The sequence below is a fragment of the Eschrichtius robustus genome, chromosome 3, assembly GCF_028021215.1.
Source record: "Eschrichtius robustus isolate mEscRob2 chromosome 3, mEscRob2.pri, whole genome shotgun sequence".
NCBI lineage: Eukaryota > Metazoa > Chordata > Mammalia > Artiodactyla > Eschrichtiidae > Eschrichtius > Eschrichtius robustus.
The window spans coordinates 167867351-167889517 of NC_090826.1; the positions used below are offsets into that span (position 1 = coordinate 167867351).

Below are 22167 nucleotides of genomic sequence, written 5' to 3' on the forward strand. Positions count from 1 at the left end.
TCCCCATCGCGGCTTGCGATTTTCAGTGTGTGTTTCGGGTGCAGGCGCCTGACCCGGCGCTGGAGTCAGGAGGTGTCTTCGCGGGGAGGTTGTTAGGTCAGCCTCGTGAGGGGCAGAGCTTGCCGGGCTCATTAATCCCGCATTCAGAAGGCGAGTTAAAGAGCTTCCGCTCCGGTGCGGTCAAGGCCACAGCCAAGCGGACCTGGAACAGATGGGCTTCCTGGCCTCATGAGAAACGGGGATTTGAGGTTTTGAAAAATAAACAAATGATGTCCTTCTGGGAGTAGGAGGGATATGAGCTCTTGGCAAAGACCACTTCCCCAAGTTTCTTGAGGGCTAAGACTCAGAGGAATTTCAGAGCAAAGTTTTCGCAGAACCAGGTTGAGATCTGAGCGATTCACGACCCTGATGCTTCACTTGAAGGCCTTCCCCCACCAGCCCACTCCCTTGTTTGTGGCCGCCCCCCATGAGATCCGGCTCCCAGGCCTTCTGACCTCCACAGGCCCCCCCACCCCCACCTCGGAGGCCCTCCCTTGCCCTCTTAGACTCACCGGCCTCTACAGTTCACGGCCTCTCCAGGTGGGGTGGTGTCGGGAGAGAGAGTGGGCTAGACAGTCCTGGATTCAGATCCTGGCCCTGTGACCCACTAACTTGATGACCTTGGGCAAGTTGCTCAAGCTCCTGGAGCCTCAGTTTCCTCAGTTGTAAAAGGAGGGTGTGGCGGGGAGCCCCAGCCCCGCCTAACTTCTGCGCTCCACTGAGCCCGGCACTGACCTAGCAGAAGTCTGTTTGAATGAGGGATGGATGAGGGAGAGACTCATCCTCAGGAAAGAAAAAGGCAGATAACCAGTGGCACTTATCAGGGCGAGGAGAGAGCCCAGTACTGCCTGGTGTCTCCCTCATCCCCCTTCCTCCAGGGTTCCTTCTGGCTGAGGGCATGGAGGAAGATGTGGAAGAGGATAGAGAGAGAGGTCTAGGTCTAAGACTCCAGGAGCTGTTTTCAGTGAGAATTCTGTAAGCCAGTGGGTGCAAGGCAGTATTATTTTGGCCTCCCCATCAGACTGATGTAAAAAAGGAGAGACAGTCTCCCTCATTTCTCCCCAGAAGCACTTGGCCTTGTGCCCGGTTACTGGATGCTGGGTAAATACACAAATAGTCACTCTCCATCCCAACCCCCTACCATTTTTTGGTCCTGAAGATTTTTGTAAGTCGTTTTAGGTTCTATCCACCATACTTTCCTGTCACTCTTCTTGTAAGCCCACCCCACAGCTTTATGTGCATCCGTGGTTACCTTGGTGCCCTTCCTTCCAGCCTTTGTATGCAGGTCTTAAATTTTTTTTTGGCCATGCTGCACCATGCTGCGCCGCGTGGCTTGCAGGATCTCAGTTCCCTGACCAGGGATTGAACCCGGGCCCTGGCAGTGAAAGCCCAGAATCCTAACCCCTAGGCCACCAGGGAGCTCCCCAGGTCTTAACATCTGAAGCCACTTTCCTTGAGGCTGAGGAAAGAAGAAGAGCATCTCAACACTTCTGAGTCACCTTTTCTTCTAGAGTCTTGCTATGAAATCAGCCCTATTTTTTCTTTGATTTTTTTTGAAAACCTGCTATTGTAAGTACAGGCTTTTAAGACAGGCTGTGTAAATCTAGCATCCCCTTCCTTGCAATCAGAACTTCTAATCAGCAGTCTCTCCCTCCCAAAAGTTGGTCACTTTAATTTTGTTGTCTGATTCTTGAAACTCAGGATAAAGTACTGGGGAGGAGCCATCCTAGCAATCAGAGTTATTCTCTAAAACAAACTCTTTTTTTAAAATAGTGGCAGAAACGTTTTTCAGATGATTTTTTTTACCTGTAGCCCCCATATAGGAAACATGAAAAGTTGGGTGGGGGCCCAGAGCCCCAATCCCTCAGCTTCTCCTTTTCCTTCAAGGCTGAACCTGGAACAACCCCTGTTTTAGGAGAGAGCGTTCTCAGTGGGGATCACTTGTCAGACACTCTGCTCAAAGAAGGAGGTTTTCAGAGCATTTCTGGATCATCTTTCTACTCTCAAAACCTATCTGCCCCACTCACTTCCTGCCCCTGACCTGCAGGCCATGGCAACATCATGCCCCCAGCCTCCCACCCTGAGGCTCAGGACCTGACCGAGTTGCTCCTTTACCCACCTCTGGGCTCTACCCCACGGCTCTGCTCAGATCAGACCTCCACTCTTGGAATGTTCAGGACTTGGTGTGACATTTCATTCAGTCCTCGTAACTCCACGTGGCGGGTATTATCTCCACCATTTTACCAACCAGTCAGGACACTGAGTTTGGGGGAAATTAACAGGTTTAGTAACCTGAATAAAGTCACAAAGCTAACTTGACCATAAAGCGAGAATTCAGCCCCAGGTTTGCTGACTGAAATCCAGATCAACGTCACTCATCCCATCTTTCACTGCCTTCCTGCCACCTTGGACCCTAAGGGCCTGCAGTGCAATTCTGACACCAACTACCGGACTCAGCACAGACCCTGTAAGTTAAGGGTAGGGTCCCCAGAAAGACTGCCCCCACTTGAGACAAAAGCCGCAAGCTCTGGGGATTCCCAGGCCACCTACTGGCTGCAAATTTGGGGGTTTCTACTCCCTCAGGTTTGATAATTCACTGGAGTGACTCACAGAACTGAGGAAAGTGCTATACTTATGATTATAGTTGTATTATAAAGGAATCAAATGAGGACCAGTCGAAAAAATAGACGCAGGTTGAGGTCTGGGAGGGTCCCCGAACAAAGTGCCCTTGTCCTCAGGACACATCACTCTCCTTCTATATCAGTGTAAATCACCAGCCAGGGATGCTGCCCTGAGCTCCGGTGTCCAGTGTCTGGACTGGGCTTTCATCACCGTAGGCACGAGTGACTGACTCATTGGCCACATGGCTGAACTCAAGCTCCAACACCCCACTCCTCCCAAGAGGTCAGAAAGTTGAGCTTGACATCACCTGGCTCAGTGCTCCAACCCTCTAATCACATGGTTGGTCTTTCTGGCATGGCCTACCCCCATTCTGAGTCATCGCATTAGCATAAACTACTTGGAGCCCAGCATGAATAATAAAGACACATATGACTCAGGACATTCCAAGGCTTTAGAGGGTACCTCCTAGGATCCAGGGCCAAAGGCCAGCCAGATTCTTTTTTTTTTTTTTTTTTTAAGTTTATTTATTTATTTATTTATTATCGATTGATTGATTGATTGCTATGTTGGGTCTTCGTTTCTGTGCTAGGGTTTTCTCTAGTTGCGGCAAGCGGGGGCTACTCTTCATCGCGGTGCACGGGGCTCTCACTATCATGGCCTCTCTTGTTACGGAGCACAGGCTCCAGATGCGCAGGCTCAGTAGTTGTGGCTCACGGGCCTAGTTGCTCCGCGGCATGTGGGATCTTCCCAGACCAGGGCGCGAATCTGCGTCGCCTGCATTAGCAGGCAGACTTTCAACCACTGCGCCACCAGGGAAGCCCCCAGATTCTTTATTATACATCAGGGCTCTGTTTACTCTTTGCTTCCTGCCCACCTCCCCAACTCCACTTGGTCTGCATGGTCTACAGACTTCTATCAGCAGGCTACCATGACTTGTCACCAGGTAGCATCGCCCTGTTTCTAAGTCGGAAATGACCTAGGAAACCTACTGACTTTCATCCTCCCTTTCTCCAACTGCCTCACTGGCCAAGGGGTAACAACCATGAGCAGAGAAAGAGAAACATGTAGGGATTTTCCTTGAGTCTCTGAATAAGGGAACCCAGCCTCTGGGCTGCACCTCTATGATTCAGGTCAAATCTGCCACCCTTGGGCTTCAGGTTACCAATCAGGTCATTTCCAAATCGCATTCGAATAGCCTTCCAGAGTTTTCAAAGCACTTAGGGATCCTTACCTCTCCAGGTGCCCCGCAGCTCTGAGATATGGACAGGGTCATTCCAAAACCCTCTTTTTTAGCTAAGGGAACGAAGATCTGGAATCTTCTGTAATTTGCTGAAGGTCATGGGTCATTGCAGTGATGGAGCCAGCCTAGCAGCTGTGATTTACCCGCTCCCCTCCCCATTAGAGTGAGTGAGTAGCTATGCATCACTTTTTTTCTCTCGTGCAGAGTTGAGGCCAGAGCAGCTTTAGTTCCCAGCCTATCCTATTTGCCAGCTAATGAGACAAATTGTAGGCGCCATAAAAATTAAATAGCAGCTGGCTCATTTTCTTCCTATCCAACTTTGAAATTATGACAATCTCATCTACATGGTTGCTCAAGGTATGCGTGTCTGGGCCTGCAGGATCCAAGAATCCTTAAATGCACCCAGAATCAGATTTTTGTGTTTTTTCAGATTGGCTGGTATAAAAGATTGTGAGCACCACCTCTCATGAACCAAATGGAGTACATGATTCCTACTCACCCTTGTTAGCTGCTAATTAATAATACCTCACAGGTGGAGGCAATACCGGCGGCTTCTCGCTGAAATAATAGTGAAGAGATGAAATTAGAAAATGAATTGCGCTTAGAGAAAATTAGCAAACAGACGAATCCTAGAGCACAAAGTTGTCTGCTGTTCTTCCAGCCATAAGAAGCAGCAGAGATAGCGAGCAAGCCTCAGCTTACCCTAAGTGCAGATTTTTCTATTTTGTTTTGTTTTTTGGCCAATAATGATAGTACAGGCTGCATGTTGACACTCAAGAAAGGACGATTTACTTGCTTCTATGTTATAGAAGGTTGGGATTTTATAAATTTTGCAAGAAAAATAAATGATAACAAAAAACCCAAACCTATTGCTAAATAAACAAGTATCTAATTGCATTTTTCTTTGCATTCATGTTATGCATTTATTCCTCTATTCAACTGCCCACAGACACCCTCTACCTCCTTCACAACTGTAAGACTGTAACATGACGTTTAAAACCATAAATTAGGGTAGAAGTCTGCAGATAAAAAAGGGCCAACGTTTCGATGCCCTTTAGTAACTATGATTTTTTTCCAAGCAAAGCTGCTCGTCCATAGCCCAAGGCTGCCTGGAGAATGTCTTACGTCATTGGTAGCGTTTCCCTTTATCCTCCAGGTAGCGTGTAGGCTAAGATCAGAGGGAAGGATATCTGTTTGGGGAACCACTGGTATTTTGTCAAACCATTTCTGATTCACCTCCTTTCCTCACAAACCCACTAACTCCATTGACAGCATGTTTATAATACAGTGTTTCAGAAATTAAGTAATTTCAGATAGGGTGTAGCAGTTCATTATCCATCCCGACCAGACGGCTGTGTTATCCTGTTTTATCCTCGGCATCCATCTGTTCTGCTTCTCTCCTAGTCTCCTGGTGCCTGCCCAGGGTGAACACCATTTATTTTCAGGGTGCAGGCACCCCTCTTGGGGAGCAGAGCTATAAACCACGCCAGCACAATTCTAGATGTTAACAGCCCTTAGACGTTCACCGCAGACCTTCAGAGTCTTGGGCACTCAGAGTTAATGCCGCTCCTTGGGCAGGGAGATGATTTAGGGGGACCACTAAAGGGACATTCTGTTATTTGCAGGACACTCTGTGGAATTCATACCCACCAAGGCAGAGCTAGTCCTCAGTACCGCGCTCCTCTAGAAGAATGTCACAGTTTTGTTCTGTTTTGAATCTTTGAGACTGTGTGTGTCTGTAGAGAGCCCCACGGGCCAGCTCTCACCCACCTCAAATTTAACCCACCCTTGCCATTAGTGTTCACTTTTAAAAAGTAACATTTGTTTCTTTTTTTTTTTTTTAAACAAGGAGATGCCTATTTTTTTAATAAATTAATTTATTTATTTTTGGCTGTGTTGGGTCTTCGTTTCTGTGCGAGGGCTTTCTCTAGTTGTGGCGAGCGGGGGCCACTCTTCATCGCGGTGCGTGGGCCTCTCACTATCGCGGCCTCTCTTGTTGCGGAGCACAGGCTCCAGACGCGCAGGCTCAGTAGTTGTGGCTCACGGGCCCAGTTGCTCCGCGGCATGTGGGATCTTCCCAGACCAGGGCTCGAACCCGTGTCCCCTGCATTGGCAGGCAGATTCTCAACCGCTGCACCACCAGGGAAGCCCTTGTTTCTTGATTATAAATATTCATTGCAGAGAATTTGGAAAATAGAGAAATGTATAAAAAAGAATATAAAGATCACCCATCAGCCTTCAATCCCAAGTAACACAGTTAATATTTTGGAACATTTCATTTTTTTTTTTTTTTCTGTGCACATGCATCCTTTTTGTATAGTTAAAAAAAATGTTCGTGCAGTATACACTTTTTGGTGTTTTTTTTCCATTAACTACATGTGGGGAATTGTCCCATAATCATTAACATTGAATGATCAGGAAGTCCTCACAATGTAATTTTAATGGGTTCAGAGTGTTTTATCATATGAACAGATACTAGCAATTATTATGGTCCAGGTGCCGAATGTACAGGTGCTCCTGAGAAAATGCTATATGACCAACATGTTTGCAAACTGGGATGCTATGAATTTTATACAAGAGTCCCTAGTAGAAGAATACAGGGAGTGCACATTCTTACTGCAGCCCAGGGCCATAGCACCACTGCTGTGCTCAAAAAAGCATCATGGCATTAGGCATCATGACAGAGGTAGGCTCTGACACCAGGGCACCATCCGGATTCACTGCCCTCTCTTCTTGGTTAAAGGCACTGTGTCAGTGCCTGTCCAGCCTAAGGAGAGGGATGCCTTTGCAGGACCACAGGACCCAATAAAAGATAAGATGTGCAGCCTTTTCAAGCTGAAGGTCCATCTCTAACTCGTCACCAGTGGGCCACAAGTGAGGCCACCCCGTCATCCCAGGCAAGCCCTGGTGCCGGAGTTCATGGGCACACCGGATGTTACAACTCAACCACAGAATGCTGAGTGATGTGACGCTTTCTAAAGCAACATAGGTCATGTGGGGAAACCAAATTAGCTGTGCTTTGTGAACGATACAATAAGGTCAGGAAACTCTGCCAATCAAAGACATGTCAGGGGGTATCCCAAAAGACTAGTCCTTTTGGTGGAATACATCTTATCCCCAGGGATGGCTTTCACCCAGGCCCCGTGCATTCTAGGATAGCTGCTACCAGGGTGGCTCCTCCCTGTTCGAACCAAACTTACGTACCAGGAGCGAGGCTTCGTGTGGAAACCAAGAGGGAAGAAGTGGCACAAATTCCTGTATTTCTCTAGAGCAAATGTAGTTTGCTTTGAGCCCCTAACTGCCTGGCTGATGAGAAGTTCAGTCTTTGTGTGTGCACGTGTGGGTAGCTCATGGGGGACATGGGAGGCTCCTTCTCCACGTCCACATTCGTTGTATCCCACAAGAGTCCTGGGCTTCCGCGGTGCCAGGCAAGGAAAGCACTTGACCGCTGCTCTGTTACCATCCCTTCTTCAGCTGCCCGGGTACCTCCAGCCAGTGTCTCCGGTCCTGCTCCTCTGGGAGGGCTCAGGCTGCCCCCAAAGCGCCCCTCAAAGCTGAGCAAGACCCCAGATACCAGTGCTTTTGGCCCTGGCATAGCACCTGTGTAGCCCCTGATCCCCTCCTATCCCTGGAAAAGCCCTCCAGAGCCTCTGTCTCCCCGACCCTGGCCCCTTCCTGCTTCCTCCAGCCTAAGCTGTCTTCTGTGACAAAAATAACTGATCATGAGTAGGTAGACAGCACAGTGAAAGGCATAAATGGAATACTTGGCAGCCGTTCGGAAGAAGGAGGCTGATCTACACGTGGTGGTCTGTGAGATGGCTGGGAATACGTGCGAACTAGGTTGCCTCTTTCTAGTTTCACTTTGAAGCCCTTTTGGCCTGTTGCAGGGAGGTTTTGGTAATGTCTTAGCCTGCTGTGCTCTGAGAGGGTTTGTTAGAAGAGGGAGAGAAAAACACCTCTCTGTGCATCAGAAGAGCAATGTTGCCCCAATTTTTATAGTCAGAGAAGGACCACATACTCTACAAGTCTGTTTGAATGAATTCACATAGTTATCCTAGTTTAGAGGAAATCCTTTAGATTTAACAATCCAATCTGATGCCCGTACGTTTTCCTGGAGGTAAATTTTGGTAATGGTCCGAGGTAAAGGTGCCATCATGGCAAGATGCCCGTTCCAGCAGGGGGCAACGTAGTGTAGCCCCTCTTTGAGGTTTGCCTTCTGTCCTCCAAGTAGGAAGAAGCCTGGATTAGGAATCCGGACCCTGTGTTCTAATCCCTCACTTAGGGATTCACTGTGTGAGTCGGCACAGTCATTTAAACTTTCTGTCACAAATTTCTCAGCTAGAAAATGAGGGGGAAATTATTTAGATGACTTCTAAGATTGCTTCCTGCAATAACATTCTGTAATTTCTGTATTGCTGGAAAGTTCCATCTTATATATACTTGCATACTGTTTTGTAGTTTTCAAAATAATTTTATCAAGGTCCCATTTGACTTAAATAACCTTGTAAGGGAGATAGGTGATAAAACTGTATTTAAAATACCTTGCCATTTAGTAATCTAAAAAAAAAAAAAAAAAAAGTTTCTGAAGAACCTAGGGACAGGACAGGAATAAAGACACAGACGTAGAGAATGGACTTGAGGACACGGGGAGGGGGAAGGGTAAGCTGGGATGACGTGAGAGAGTGGTATGGACATATATACACTACCAAATGTAAAATTGATAGCTAGTGGGAAGCAGCCACATAGCACAGGGGGATCAGATCGGTGCTTTGTGACCACCTAGAGGGGTGGGATAGGGAGGGTGGGAGGGAGACGCAAGAGGAAGGAGATATGGGGACATGTGTATATGTATAGCTGATTCACTTTGTTATAAAGCAGAAACTAACACACCATTGTAGAGCAATTATACTCCAATAAAGACGTTAAAAATAAATTAATTAATTAAAAAAGTAAAATAAAATACCTTGCCATTTAAATACGTGATCCTGACACATTCAGATAGAGGACCTGCTGGCACAAATCCCAGCAAGGAGAAGAGTGTGGCTTTGACCGAAGATAGCTGAATCCAAGGGGGACAGAACAGAAATGGTGGTTCCTGGAACATATGGGCACGTTTTGTATGGTGACTTTATATAGGTGATGGAAACAAGATTTTCCTTGAGCTAAGGGCATCTTAAAAACAAAGAAAGAAACGAACAAAAAACCCAAAACAGAGCCCTGATCTCTTTGTTACTTGCATGTACCGAGGTTTACCTGTTAATAGGACTGAAGACTGTCTTGGTGATAAAAGAAGACAGTCTTCTTGCCGATCTGGGCCTCACTCAGCAGCTTCTTTTCCATCTTCTATTTCGTTTTGTATCTTGCTCTTCCTGCCCGTCCCCACATGCTGAAAAAGTCCCAGTGGCATTTGAGAATGTAAATAAAGGTTAGAAACCTCATGATCTGGACTCTAGTTGGTGACTGAACCATTCAAGGGAGGGAATATACAGTGTTTTTGAAAAGATTGTGGGTACTGTTAGAAAAGTTAGTACTGTTAACAGTTGGATTTTTATAAAGTGGCTGGGAAAGTGAATCCTATCAGACTGTTATCTTGATCTCACAGGGTTGGCGTGTGGGTGAAATGAGATTGTGTATGTAAAACACTTTGTAAACTGTAAAGTTCTCTCCATGTGGAAAACACTTTTCGTATTGCTCTAAAGCTGTTGATTACAGAAAAGAAAGGGAATTTGATTTTTAATTACCTCTTTATTTAAAAAAATTTTAATTGAAGTATAGTTGATTTACAATGTTGTGTTAGTTTCTGGTGTACAGCAAAGTGATTCAGTTATACATAAATATTCTTATTCAGATTTTTTTCCATTATAGGTTATTACAAGATATTGAATATAGTTCCCTGTGCTATACAGTAGGACCTTGTTTATCTATTTTGTATATAGTAGTCTGTATCTGCTAATCCCACGCTCCTAATTCATCCCTCCCCTACCATTTCTCTTTTGGTACCTTAAGTCTGTTTTCTAAGTCTGTGGGTCTGTTTCTGTTTTGTAAATAAGTTCATTTGTATCATATTTAGATTTCACATATAAGTGATACCATATGATATTTGTCTTTCTCTGTCTGATTTCCTTTACTTAGTATGATAATCTCTAGGTCCGTCCATGTTGCTGCAAATGGCATTATTTCATTCTTTTTTTTATGGCCGAGTAGTATTCCATTGTGTATATATATAAACCACATCTTCTTTATCCATTCATCTGTCAATGGACATTTAGGTTATTCCACGCCTTGGCTATTGTAAATACTGCTGCTATGAACATTGGGGTGCATGTATCTTTTCGAACTATAGTTTTCTCCGGATATGTGCCCAGGAGTGGGATTGCTGGATTATATGGTAGCTCTATTTTTAGTTTTTTTAAGGAACCTCCATACTGTTTTCCCTAGTGGCTGCACCATTTTACATTTCCACCAACAGTGTAGGAGGGTTTCCTTTTCTCCACACCCTCTCCAGCATTAATTGTTTGTGGGCTTTGTAATGATGGCCATTCTGACCGGTGTGAGGTGATACCTCATTGTAGTTTTGAGTTGCATTTCTCTAATAATTAGCAATGTTCCCTTTTCATGTGAAGGGAATTTGATTTTTAGAAAGTAACAAATAACCACAAGCATTTTGAAAGTGTGTTCTAGGATTTTTTTTTTTTTTTTTTTTTTTTTTAACCAACCATGCATTGTCTTCTGGGCCACTTCAGTCTGAGTGCTTGTGCTTTGGGAGGTTTCTACCAATTTTTATCAAAAAGTGACTAGAAATCATGGAATTTGGCAGTGGCAGAGATCAGATAAATCATCCAATTACCTCATTCAGTGATGAGATGTTAAAACCCAAGAAGATCGCGTTACTTATCCAGGGTCACAGATCTAGCTAGACAGGTCACCTCATTATACTCAATAAGGATTTGCTTTCGAAAAGAGCCACATTTTTAACTTCTCAGTCAGTTTTTACATTTATCCTTGCCTTCTGCAAATGTTTTGTCAACTGGTAATCCTAAAGTTTATATCAACTGTGAAATTTCCATGCCACCATGTTCCATTCTTCTTCCCAGCTGATGGAAGGAATCCTCAGATTTTTCTGATGAATGGTTTATTTCAAACAGATAACGGTTTATTCTGTTTTTCCCTGTTATAATATCACAATCTGGAATAATTTTATTATGTTGCTGGACATGCTTTTACAGAGCAGTATCATGAGACTAGAGTGAAATCACATTATGAGTTAGCATTGGTATCAGTTTTATTGGAGCTGAAACTGAGTGAAAGGACTTAGGAATAATTGGGTAATCAAAGCGAATTAAATCAAGAGGAGAAAAATATCAGTTCTGGCATCAAATGGGGAGTGCTATGACTGCCACATCTGTAGTCTTTATCCATTTTAATCAAGTCGAAATTATGCTATTGAGACTTATTTTTGCTACATTTACTTGCTCAGACGTAGCCGATGTTATATTCATCTCTGGATATTTCTTGAAACATTAAAACATTCTCACTATTTCTTGGGAAATGTTACCTAACTTGATTACCGTACAGATATTCCAAGTTTCTATTATGTTTATAACTGTGTATGAAGTATTCAGTGTAGATTCTGGGTAATGGAATCCAAAATACTGAGTTTTCAACCCACCTAGATAAATCCTGAACCCCCCAACACATTGTTGGTTTTTCAAAAAACTAGGTTTAAGTGATATCCTGTTAGTATAAATTTGCTATAATAAATAGTAGATGGTACACAGCTAGTAGTACACAGCTAGAAAAGGGCAGAGTCGGGATTCAAAGTACACAGTCTCACTGCAGAACCTGAGCCCTTAAGCACCCACTACGTGATTTGAAGTGAATGTATGTTATCACGTGGAATGACAAGGTGGAGTATATTTAAAGCAGTGTTTTTCAAACCTTTTTGACTGTGAACCACTGAAAGAAATATATTTCACATTGCAGACCAGCATGTGTGCACAAGCAGAACTAATAAAACCACACAAAACAGTACTCACCCTTACCATGGAGGACGCACTCTGACTTCTCCTTTCTCTTTCATTTCTAAAAAGTGCTGGTTCTGACCCTTAAAATTGATTTCATGACCTACTGCAAGGCCACAGCTTGTAGATCAAAAACTCAAGGTCCTACATGCAGGCTGGCTCTGCAGGAAGTCCCAGTTCATGCCACCTGCTGAATGAGCGCCCGTTAGCTCCTTCCCCCAGCGCCCAGCACTGTTTGTTGAGTGAGTGTATACACAGATTATATTTTCCTTTCCCCATCTCTGTTTTAGTAAGTGCCCTCTCCCCTTCTTTCATTTTCTTTTTAAAAACAAAAAGCTGAAATTTTGCCAAACATGGAGATGATTTAGACTGGAACAGAGGAGGTCAAGAAACACTGACTAATGATCTTGTTATGGAGATACGGGTTACTAATGAGTCTTTATAAAGCAAATTACATTTTCTCATTGATTTTAATTGCAATTTCCGCAGTGTTAAATTGTTAAATTGCTGTTTCTACCACATTCTGCCTCTGGGACCTCCTCTTATCCCAGCAAGGGTCTTCTGTGGCCCACTCTGGCTTCTCTTCTCCAGGTGGGTTCATTTGGGAGGGGCTTACCAGCTCCTCCATCTCCATAAGAGTTGAGGCATTCCAGCAGCCTTGGGGCCCGGGTTACTCAGTCCTCCTAGCATTTCCTGGAAGATGTTTGGCAGCCCCTAAACTATCTAGCACCGGGGAGGGGGATCCTCTAATTGTTTGAGCCTGACCTTGGCTCAGGACGGACCTCCAGAACATGTAGAACTTCTCTAGGATCTCAGGCTCAGAAGGAACATCCATTGATGTTCAACTCCAGTGTGGCATCACCTTGAAGGGATGTCAGGAGCCTCTGATGGGCTGACAGGCAGAGAATGGACCAGCCCAAAAGTGCAGTTGGCTGCCAGGTGGCCGGAAACTTCTGGCACGTCAGGTAGTTCTATGTTATCAGGTCACCTATAGCCGACCTGATACACAGAAGCACTGTGTTTGAAAATACTGATGTTAGAGAATTGATTTATTTGCTGAACAGATTTCGCCTAATATGATTTCTGTAGTATTGCCTCTATCTTCCTCTTCTTTTTGTTGCTGATGCCTTGTTACGGATACAGCACCAGCTCACACAGTTTCTGGAATAAGGCAGGCTATCAATACATGTGTTCATTAACAAAATTAATTAAAGTAGTTCTAAGAGCAAGGGATTCTTGAGACGATGGAGAAGATCAAGGTGAGGTGTGTGTTGGCAGTAAAGAGACGGTCAAAGGGGCCCCTCATCAACAGATCCTCAGGACCTTCCTAATGCATTTTAGCTTGTAATTCAACAAGCCCAGATAATGAAACTTTCAGAATCTTTAAGAATAGGAAAGGTTTTTTGAAGATTTTTCTCTAATAACGGCAGAGGCATTCCCTACCTGGTATAAATGCTTTTTGAAGCACAGTGATATTTTACTAGTTAGGTGGTTTAAAAGAAACTTGGTCTGCGTTGCTGGTGATGAGAAAAAGAGAGATTTCAGCCCACGGCAGCTGGAATTGGAATGTTCACATCTAATGGGGGAAAAGCCCTTACGTGGTCAAGAGGGACTTCCTCAAGCTTACTACATCCTTCTCCATTTATTCTTTTGCTGTTGAGGGCAATAGGCGCTCCACTCACCAGGACTAATTCTGTTTCATGAAACTGATACCTGAGGTTAGGTCGTGATCGCCTCAAGAGCATTTTTCATCACCAGAAATGCTCTACAGATCCCCGTTGTGGTCAATGGCTGTCTGGCGGCTGACTGCCTGGATTCTTGAATGTTTTGGGGGGACCATAAAGGTTCCCCAGCCTCTTCATTCTGAGACGGTGTGCTGGGAGGTGTCAGCTTTGGGGGGAACCATGAGGATTTACGTCCTATTGAATCATTAACTGTTTCACCGTTGCTATTGGCTCAGTCCTGTTTTAACAGATACAGGGACTCCAAAACATTTACGAATATTCTTGCCCTCAAAGAGTTTAGGATTCATGAAGATTCGAGTCATTCACGAACGTGAAATACGACAGGAAAAGGCTAAGGGGGGACAACATCGTCAGTGGCAGGAGCGCTGGACTGTGAGTCGGATGCCCAGGTGTCAGTTCCAGCTCTGTGATCAGGGACTGGACTCACCCTTGACCTCCGCAGGCCTCCGTGTCCTCCTCTGGGAGACAAAGGGGTCGGACCAGAGACCCTCTAAGGTGATTGTAATGCCGACCGTGTGAGACCGACAGTGGGTGCAGTGGGGGGTGGGGGAGGGGCGAGGCTTGGGGGCTACTCTTGATTCTGACTAAAATTTGCAAACGTGTCTGTTTAAACTTTAGCAGGGTTGCCCTTTTCTCCCTAGCCCCCGGACCTTCTCACTAAGTAAGTGCATAAAAAATCAATTTTTGTGTCTCTATTCTGTTTCTTCCCCCAAAGACTCATATAGCAGTTTACAGGGAAAGGGAAGCCCGGCCCTAGTTTGAAATTGATTTGGCTACATTTGATACACTCTTCCTTTCTAGGATGTGACTTTTCAGTTATAATAAGCCAAAAGATTGCTTTTCGCACCTCTTTCGTTTTTATGATTCTTTTCAAAGACTTCTGTTGCTCACAGTAAAACTGTCTGGTAGGTTTCAGCAGACTCAAAAGTAACCAAATCAGAAGTGTCAAGACCTTATCATGAGATTGAGGCTGGATGCATTTCTTTGTATGTGAAGACGGAGATTCTCTCAATCCCACTGAGAACAAGTTCAAATTACAATCCTACCCATGACTTGTTCCTGGGCTCACAAACACTAAGCAGGAAAATCAGTGCCAGTCATGGAGACACCAGGACTTAAGAGTGTGACACAGGCTGAGAAAGCAACCAGAGGGGACCTCGGGCCGGGACTCTCCAGCAGGCTGTTCAGACCCCAGGCCCCAGGCGCTGCCCCCGCCCCTGCCACTGTGCCCCGACTGCCTCAACGGGCTGCTTACCTGAACTCAGGGGTCCAGAGAGAAATATCATCCTCTGGAGTGTGGGGACAGTCAGCATCCATGTTACTCACGTTTGTAAAGTGCATGAGTACCTTTAGGAAGACTGTATTAGTCTGGGTTCTCCAGAGAAAACAGAACCCATAGGAGATAGGTCACATGCACGCACTATTAGGACTTGGCTAATGCAGTTATGGAGGCTGGGAAGTCCAAGATCTGCAGTTGGCAACCCGGAGACTCAGGAGAGCCGAGGGTGTAGTTCCAGTCTGAATCCGAAGGCCTGAGAACCAGGAGAGCCCATGGTGTAAGTTCCAGTCTCAGTCTGAATCTGAAGGCAGGAGAAGATTGATGCGCCAGCTTGAAGACAGTCAGGAGAGAGCAAGAATTCTTTCTACTCTCTCTTTTATATTCAGGCCATCAACTGATTGGGTGAGGCCCACCCACATTAGGGAGGGCAATCTGCTTTACTCAGTCTACCCACTCAAAGTCAGTCTCATCCAGAAACACCCTCACAGACACAGCCAGAATAAATGTCTGATGAAATATCTGGGCATCCCCTGGCCTAGTCAAGTGGGCACATAAAATGAACCATCACAAAGACTGTCTCTTGTAGATAGGTGTTGCACTCTGAATTGAATTTAGAAGCAACTGCTAGGGGATGCCGCTTCCAGCCACTTATTAAAATGGAATATTCCCTTTTCCTCCCACTTCCCCCGCAAAGAAACATATTGGAAATCATTCTGTGAACTCTTTTCTCCATGCTGTGGCTACTTAGCTCCAAAGCATACACAGAATTTGAAGAATGGGGTGAAAGCGATTGGGACCTTAGGAGTATGGTTCCTAGGGTAAGATTATTTGAGCGGGCTCATGCTCAAGTTATTTTCCACTCCTCTTCCCTAATACCTAAAGCAGCCCACCCCCTTAATGGATGTGTTATCTGATGGGGCTGGTCATCAACGCTTCAGAAAGACATTAAGAGGACAGCTCTACAGAAGAATGACCTGGGCTGGGAACTGATCCGCTCGGGGGTGATTTGAAAAGTAGAGTCTGAAGATGTGGCAAGTCCTAGAAAATTACTATCTTGCTCAATGGGATTAGTTGTCCAAAATGAAGACTATTTTCTTCTTATACCATCCCATTTTCTGATTGCTCTCTTTTTACCGCTTGTTCTTATTTCCCTCTTCCATGCCAAGGGCTGGATCCCACGGCCAGCAGCACCCTGATCATCAGTGCTGTCCCAGGCACGGGAACAGAGCCGGAGGCTAGCAGTGGTGACATGAAAGCAGGGAAAGTGGATGGAAATGCTCTTTTTAAAAGGAAGGAATAAAGAAAGAAAGAGTATCGAGTTAGATTCATTGGGAAATTCTGCTGCTCTCCCGTCATCATTTCCACAATGCTCTCATCATTTATTTACTAGAGCAGGAGTCGTTTTTCTGATGGGTTCGGGGCTGCATCTTCAGCTCTCACTTGAATGATCTGTCCTTCTCTGAGAGAGAACAGCTCTGTGGCCCGGGGCACGGTAGTAGGGTGGTGTGACAAGTCGAGGGGTCAGTGCCTAGGACTTAGCAGTCCGCATGGCTCATTTGTGAGCAGGGGGTGACCGGCCAAAAGTGTGTGTGTGGTGGCGGGAGAGGCACAGATGTCTCAGCCAAATCCTTTGCGTAAACCTACCTTGGGCTCTACAGTGGAGACGGAGGAGGAAGGCTGAGGTGTCTGAGGATGTCGATTGGAAGAAGGGTATAAAAATCTAAGAAATGCAGTCTACTTAGGCTGGGAGAAGAGAGGAAGGCGAGAGGGTGTTAGGAGAGAGTGTGTTGTCTGTGCTGGGGGAGAGAATGCACACCTCCCTTGGAATACGTAAGCTTGGAATACGTAAGCTTCTGGGACTATCAGAGTGATAGGTGTGACTGTTTGGTGGGATGGGGTAGGGATCTTTGCCTGATGAGTCCAGCAGAGCATGTGGCTCCATCCATTCATCCACCCTCCATCCATCCACCCACCCACCCTCCATCCATTCATCTTCTATTCATCCATCCAACCATCCATTCATCCACCCACCTATCCTCATCATCTATCCATCCATCCATCCATTCATCTTCTGTCCATCCATCCATCTATCTACCCACCTATTTTCTATCCATCCACCTATCCTCTATCCATCACCCATCTATCCATCCATCTATCCACCCACCAATCCTTCATTAGCAGCACTTGTGGAATGCCCACACTCACTATAGGAGGAAGTGAAGTATAGGACCCCATCTCCCCCTCCAGGAGTTCACAGCCCAGTGGGAGAGACAGCTAAGCAGACCAGCAATGACAGGGCAAGGGGCACGCTAAGAGAGGTCAGCCCAGGTGCCTGAAGGGAGGAAGAAGGCTCCCAGGGGGAGGCGCTACTTAAGCTGAGTCCTGGAGGCTGAGCACATTATGGGGCACATGCTTCCCTCAGTGGAGGTTCCGGCATAACTCCCCTTCCTGCCGCAGTGGAGGGCAATCCCTCCTCCGGGGTTTGGGTCCCCTCCCTGCCCACATCCAGGTGCAGGGAACTTACCCCACTTGCCTCCCCTTTGCTCCCCTTCATCTGCAGTCTTTGTTTCCCCCTGCTGTATAGAGACATATTCAAATCTCCTTCATCTTATAATTTTATTACAACAGTCAAACCCCTCCCTTGACCCTAATCCAGGGATAACTCCCAACCTGTGTTCTTTTGTTCACACTAAGCATCTGGAAAGAGAAGCCCATGCTTACTCTCACTGGCCCGCCCCCCCCGCAAACATGAGCAGGCAGGCGTCCTCCCCCAGGGATAGTTATTCCTTGTCCCTGAAGCTGCCTGGGCACTGGTCTCAGTGCCCCCTGTGCTCAGCCAGTGGATGCTTCTCAGACTTTGCTTAGCGGATCTCAGCTGACACTGCCACCCATTCCTTCCTGAAACCCTTTCCCTTGCTTCCATGACACAGTCAGGTCTTCCTCCTCCATGGCCCTGTATTCCCAGCGTCCTTTGTGGGTGCCTCGGCTGCTGCTTCTCTCACGCTGCGCTCGTTCCCGGGACAGAGCACCCGCCCATGCCCGCACCAGCCCAGGGCACCGTGGAGCTTCAGGCTCAGCCTCCAGCTCATCACCAGACATCTCTGCCTGGGTGTCCCCCCTCCACCAAGAACTCAAACTCCCCGGCCCCCCACCAGACACATCATTGCTGTCTTCACCTTGTCCTGTCAGTCTGCGTGCATGGCCCCACTGTCTACGCCGTCGTCGGCATCAGAACGTGGGCGTTATCCTAGATGCCTCTCTTTTAGTTCATTCCCCTAACCCCGTCCTCCATCCAGGCGGTCGCAGGTTTTGTGATTCTGTCCTTAGTGTCTCAGGTGACCCTCTTTCTATTCCATTGCGTCCGCCTTGGTTCTGACTCCTCGTTTCCCACCCAGTTCTGGCACGAGCCCTGAAATCCCACGGTTCTCAGATGCTGGTCCTCCCTCGGGCAGGTGCGGGACTGGCTGCCTGAGTCATTGAGAGAACTTTCTAAAACTCAAGACTTCTGGGCCCGACCCCAGCCAGAGAGAGCCTGGATCCGTGAATGTCCTTTTACAAAGCTGCCCTCCTGCTCCTCTGGTGCAGCTGGTGGCCTGGAGGCACTTCTGACGAGCTTCCTGCCTCCTGCTTGGTCTATACGAGTCAGTCCTCTCTGCGAGTACAGGAAAGATCATTCAACAAAACAAATCTGATCCCAGTCATGTCTTTGTTCAAAGCTCTCAGTACATGCCACGCCCCTACCCCTCACCTCCTCCTCAAGTCCAGACCCTTAGCTAACACATTCAGCCTTCGGGATCTGCTGTCGCCGTCTCCTGCCCTCCCTTCACCACCCTCCACCCCAGGGCTCCACCTATGGCAGTCACCCTGCCCACAGCCTGGCAGAACCTGAACCCCAGTCTCTTCCCTGAAATATGCTCAGCGGCTTCCCACCTCCGTGCCTTGTGACCTGCCCCCCCAGTGCCCTTCCACCCTCTGGCTGGCGGGTGTCTGCCTAGCTGTGAGGAGTCAGCCCCAGACCTTCCAGAAGGCTGTCCCCTCCTCTTACCCTCGGCTTGCCCTTCTGTGGCCACCCAGTGTCTGATACAGCCTCTGTTTGACTTCCAGCGTGTGTGTCAGAGTGACTTTCACTCCCAGACTGCCAGAAAGCGTCCAGACCATTCAGGTTTCTGTATGTTTATGCTTCTAGGCTTTCTAGGCTGGGATGGAATCACGAATTCCATTGCTGCTAGTTGCCCCCTCAATACCATAGTGGGTATACGTTTCAAGGACCCACCCTGAGACGGCCAGACTCAGAAGGAAATCATTGACCTTCATCACTTAGGAAGCACTTGACAATTTACAGTACTTTCCTTTGAAACAAAAACATGAAGCCATCACTTAACGACCCGCCAGTACTTTATTGCCCTCCTCCCAGATGGGTATTAATCACCGTCCAAGGGGCTGGAAACCTGCCTCCACTGTCGGGGTACTCACAGTGGGGCAGAGCTGCGGCTGCGTGTCAGGGGGGCTGAGAGGCTAGATGGTGTCCCCTTTGTCAAAGCATCTTCTGTTTGATAAAGTATCAGACCTGCTCCCACTTAAAGATGTAATAGCGTCAGATGTGGACGCTGTCCACTTCCCTGCTTTCCTCCTTGACTTTTCGCTTGGTCCACAGCCGCATGCCCTCGGCAGAGAGAGCACGTTATGACTGCTGGACCCCGTGCTGCTGCGGTGCCTACTGTGCCGTGTCGTGTGGCTTTCAGCACAGCGGTGCTGGCAGAATGTCCAGGGTCTTGAGGTCAGTTGGGGAGGACAGCAAGTGAGTCCTCCATGAGCCCATGAAAGTTGGGGTCAGGGAATCACCTACCAGCTGAGGACGTTTTGCAAGCCCAGTGTGTTACAGAGGATCAGATATCTCATGAGTCCGACATCCGGGCATCACCTGGAAACCACGTAAGTCCTCCAAGAGCCCCAGTGATACTGCCTCTGGGTCTGGGCTGAGATTTTCTAAGATGGCCCAGGCTATTCCTGTCCCTCTGCCACGTCTTGACCTGGCTGCGCTGGGGGTGGGGGTGGACGGGCACACCAACCCCCATCTGGACGGAGTCATGCATAGTTGTTCTGGGTACCTTTTCAGGAAGGATTTGTTGGTTGATTTTGTAAGAAAATGGAGTAGAAGGCCTTCGTAGTGCACAGAAGTTTAGGGTTCTCTCTGTCGCCTGCATTGCTTTCCTTGGAGGGTACGTTGGAGCATTGTGCACATAGACGACCCCTTCCTTATCCTTGGTGTCCCCCAACGAGCTCGTGACATTCATGAGCTCCGTGTGGCTACACAAAAGATCGTTCAAAAATGCAAATCTGGGGGCTTCCCTGGTGGCGCAGTGGTTGGGAATCCGCCTGCCAATGCAGGGGACACGGGTTCGAGCCCTGGTCTGGGAAGATCCCACATGCCGCGGAGCGACTAGGCCCGTGAGCCACAACTACTGCGCCTGCGCGTCTGGAGCCTGTGCTCCGCAACAAGAGAGGCCGCGATAGTGAGAGGCCCGCGCACCGCGATGAAGAGTGGCCCCCGCTCGCCGCAACGAGAGAAAGCCCTCGCACAGAAACGAAGACCCAACACAGCCAAAAATAAATAAATTAATTAATTAATTTAAAAAGTGAAATTCTTAAAAAAAAAAAAAAAATGCAAATCTGGTCCCAGTCATGTCTTTGTCCAAAGCTCTCAGTACGTGCCATGACCCCACCCCTCTCCTCCTCGTGGAGGCCAGAGTCGGGCCTTCGTCCCAGCTGTCTGGCCGTCTCCCTCGCCCCGACATCCAGTCAGTTGACAAGGCACGCCTGGAACCGGGATGTCTCACACTCTGGTGCCCTCCTTGCTGCTTCCAGCACTTTCCTGTGCCCTCAGGCCCACCACGTCTGACCGCACCATTGCCTGGGTCTCCTAGCCACGCTCTGGGCTCTTCCTCCTCCACTTAGTCCCTCAGGCTGCTGTCCTGTCGGCCTCCTGGTCCCCACTACCCAGCTCCATGGCTCCACGCTGGCCTCCTCGCTCAGCCGGGCTTTCTAGGGTCACCCCGGTATGTCTCCCACTCCCTTTTCCAACTCTGTTTATTCACGCATCAAACATTTATGGGGCACGTTCTAGGCAGAGCTGTGATAGGTTTCACAAGAGTGAAAAAGTCTCAAAACCTGTCCTCGAGGGGCTCATAACCCAAGATGAGAGGCGATCATCCTCCAAATGATTCAGTACAGGGCTGTGTTCACGTTCCAGTGGTGGAACAAATGGGGGGGTGGGGGTGGGGGGCGGGCAGGGAGAGTGGGGTTAAGGAAGGCCTCCCGGAGGAGGAGAAATGTGGACCAGGCCGGGCTGATGGGGGCGAGGGCAGGGGGCAGGGGAGGGTGGGCATTGCCAGCCTGCCTCTTCCGCAAACCCTGTATCCTCTCAGCCACCTGCTGCTCTGCAGACACGCCCGCGGTCTCCCGGCCCGGCCATTGCACACGCCATTCCCCGGTGTCTCCCTCCACAAAGCCAGGCTCAGATTCCATCTCCCCCTTTCCCGACCACCTCTCCCTCCTCCGCTCCCTTCTGCATTTTGTACTTCAGTCTCGACATTTACCGTCTTGTATTCCTTTCGTTGTTTACTTTTCCTCATCTTCCTACTCCTAGAACCTCCTTGAAGGGCTAACTTGACCGTGGAACTGAAATCACTAATGAGCGCTTTTCTAAGCAAAGAGCAAAAAGCAGTGTGAAATGCGCACTAGAGTGTTTATTTTCTTGGCTTTTTTATTGGTGGAGTTGGGTGGCCCATAGCATTGGAAAGAATACAGCGTCTGCCATTTATCACGGGGAACCTTCAGCATCCGAAGAATATATTCAGAGGCACCTTTTCTTCTCTCTGTCCATGTAGGGTTCGATGACCTTCAGGTGTGTGCTGACCCAGGCGTCCCTGAGAATGGCTTCAGGACGCCCAGCGGAGGGGTTTTCTTTGAAAGCTCTGTCACCCGATTTCACTGCCAAGATGGATTCAAGCTGAAGGGCTCTACAAAGAGACTGTGTATGAAACATCTGAACGGAACCCTAGGCTGGATCCCAAGTGACAAACCCGTCTGTGTGCAGGAAGGTAAAGTGCTCCCCTCCACCCCCTACCCCCATCCCATGGAAGCCACTCACGTGGTCAGCTTGTGGCTGCAGGGGTATGAGGCTGTGTGCCAGACAGGGCGGTACCCTGGGCTGCTCTCTGT

General features: G+C 47.7%; 1 protein-coding gene across 1 annotated transcript in view; it reads left to right on the forward strand.

The window, feature by feature from the left end:
- The window catches only part of SUSD4 (sushi domain containing 4), a 137115-nt gene that overhangs the window by 46078 nt on the left and 68870 nt on the right, over positions 1–22167 (forward strand). The window contains exon 3 of the mRNA XM_068538534.1: positions 21834–22046. Coding sequence (XP_068394635.1) covers positions 21834–22046 — 213 coding nt within the window. The remainder of the gene's footprint in view (positions 1–21833; positions 22047–22167) is intronic.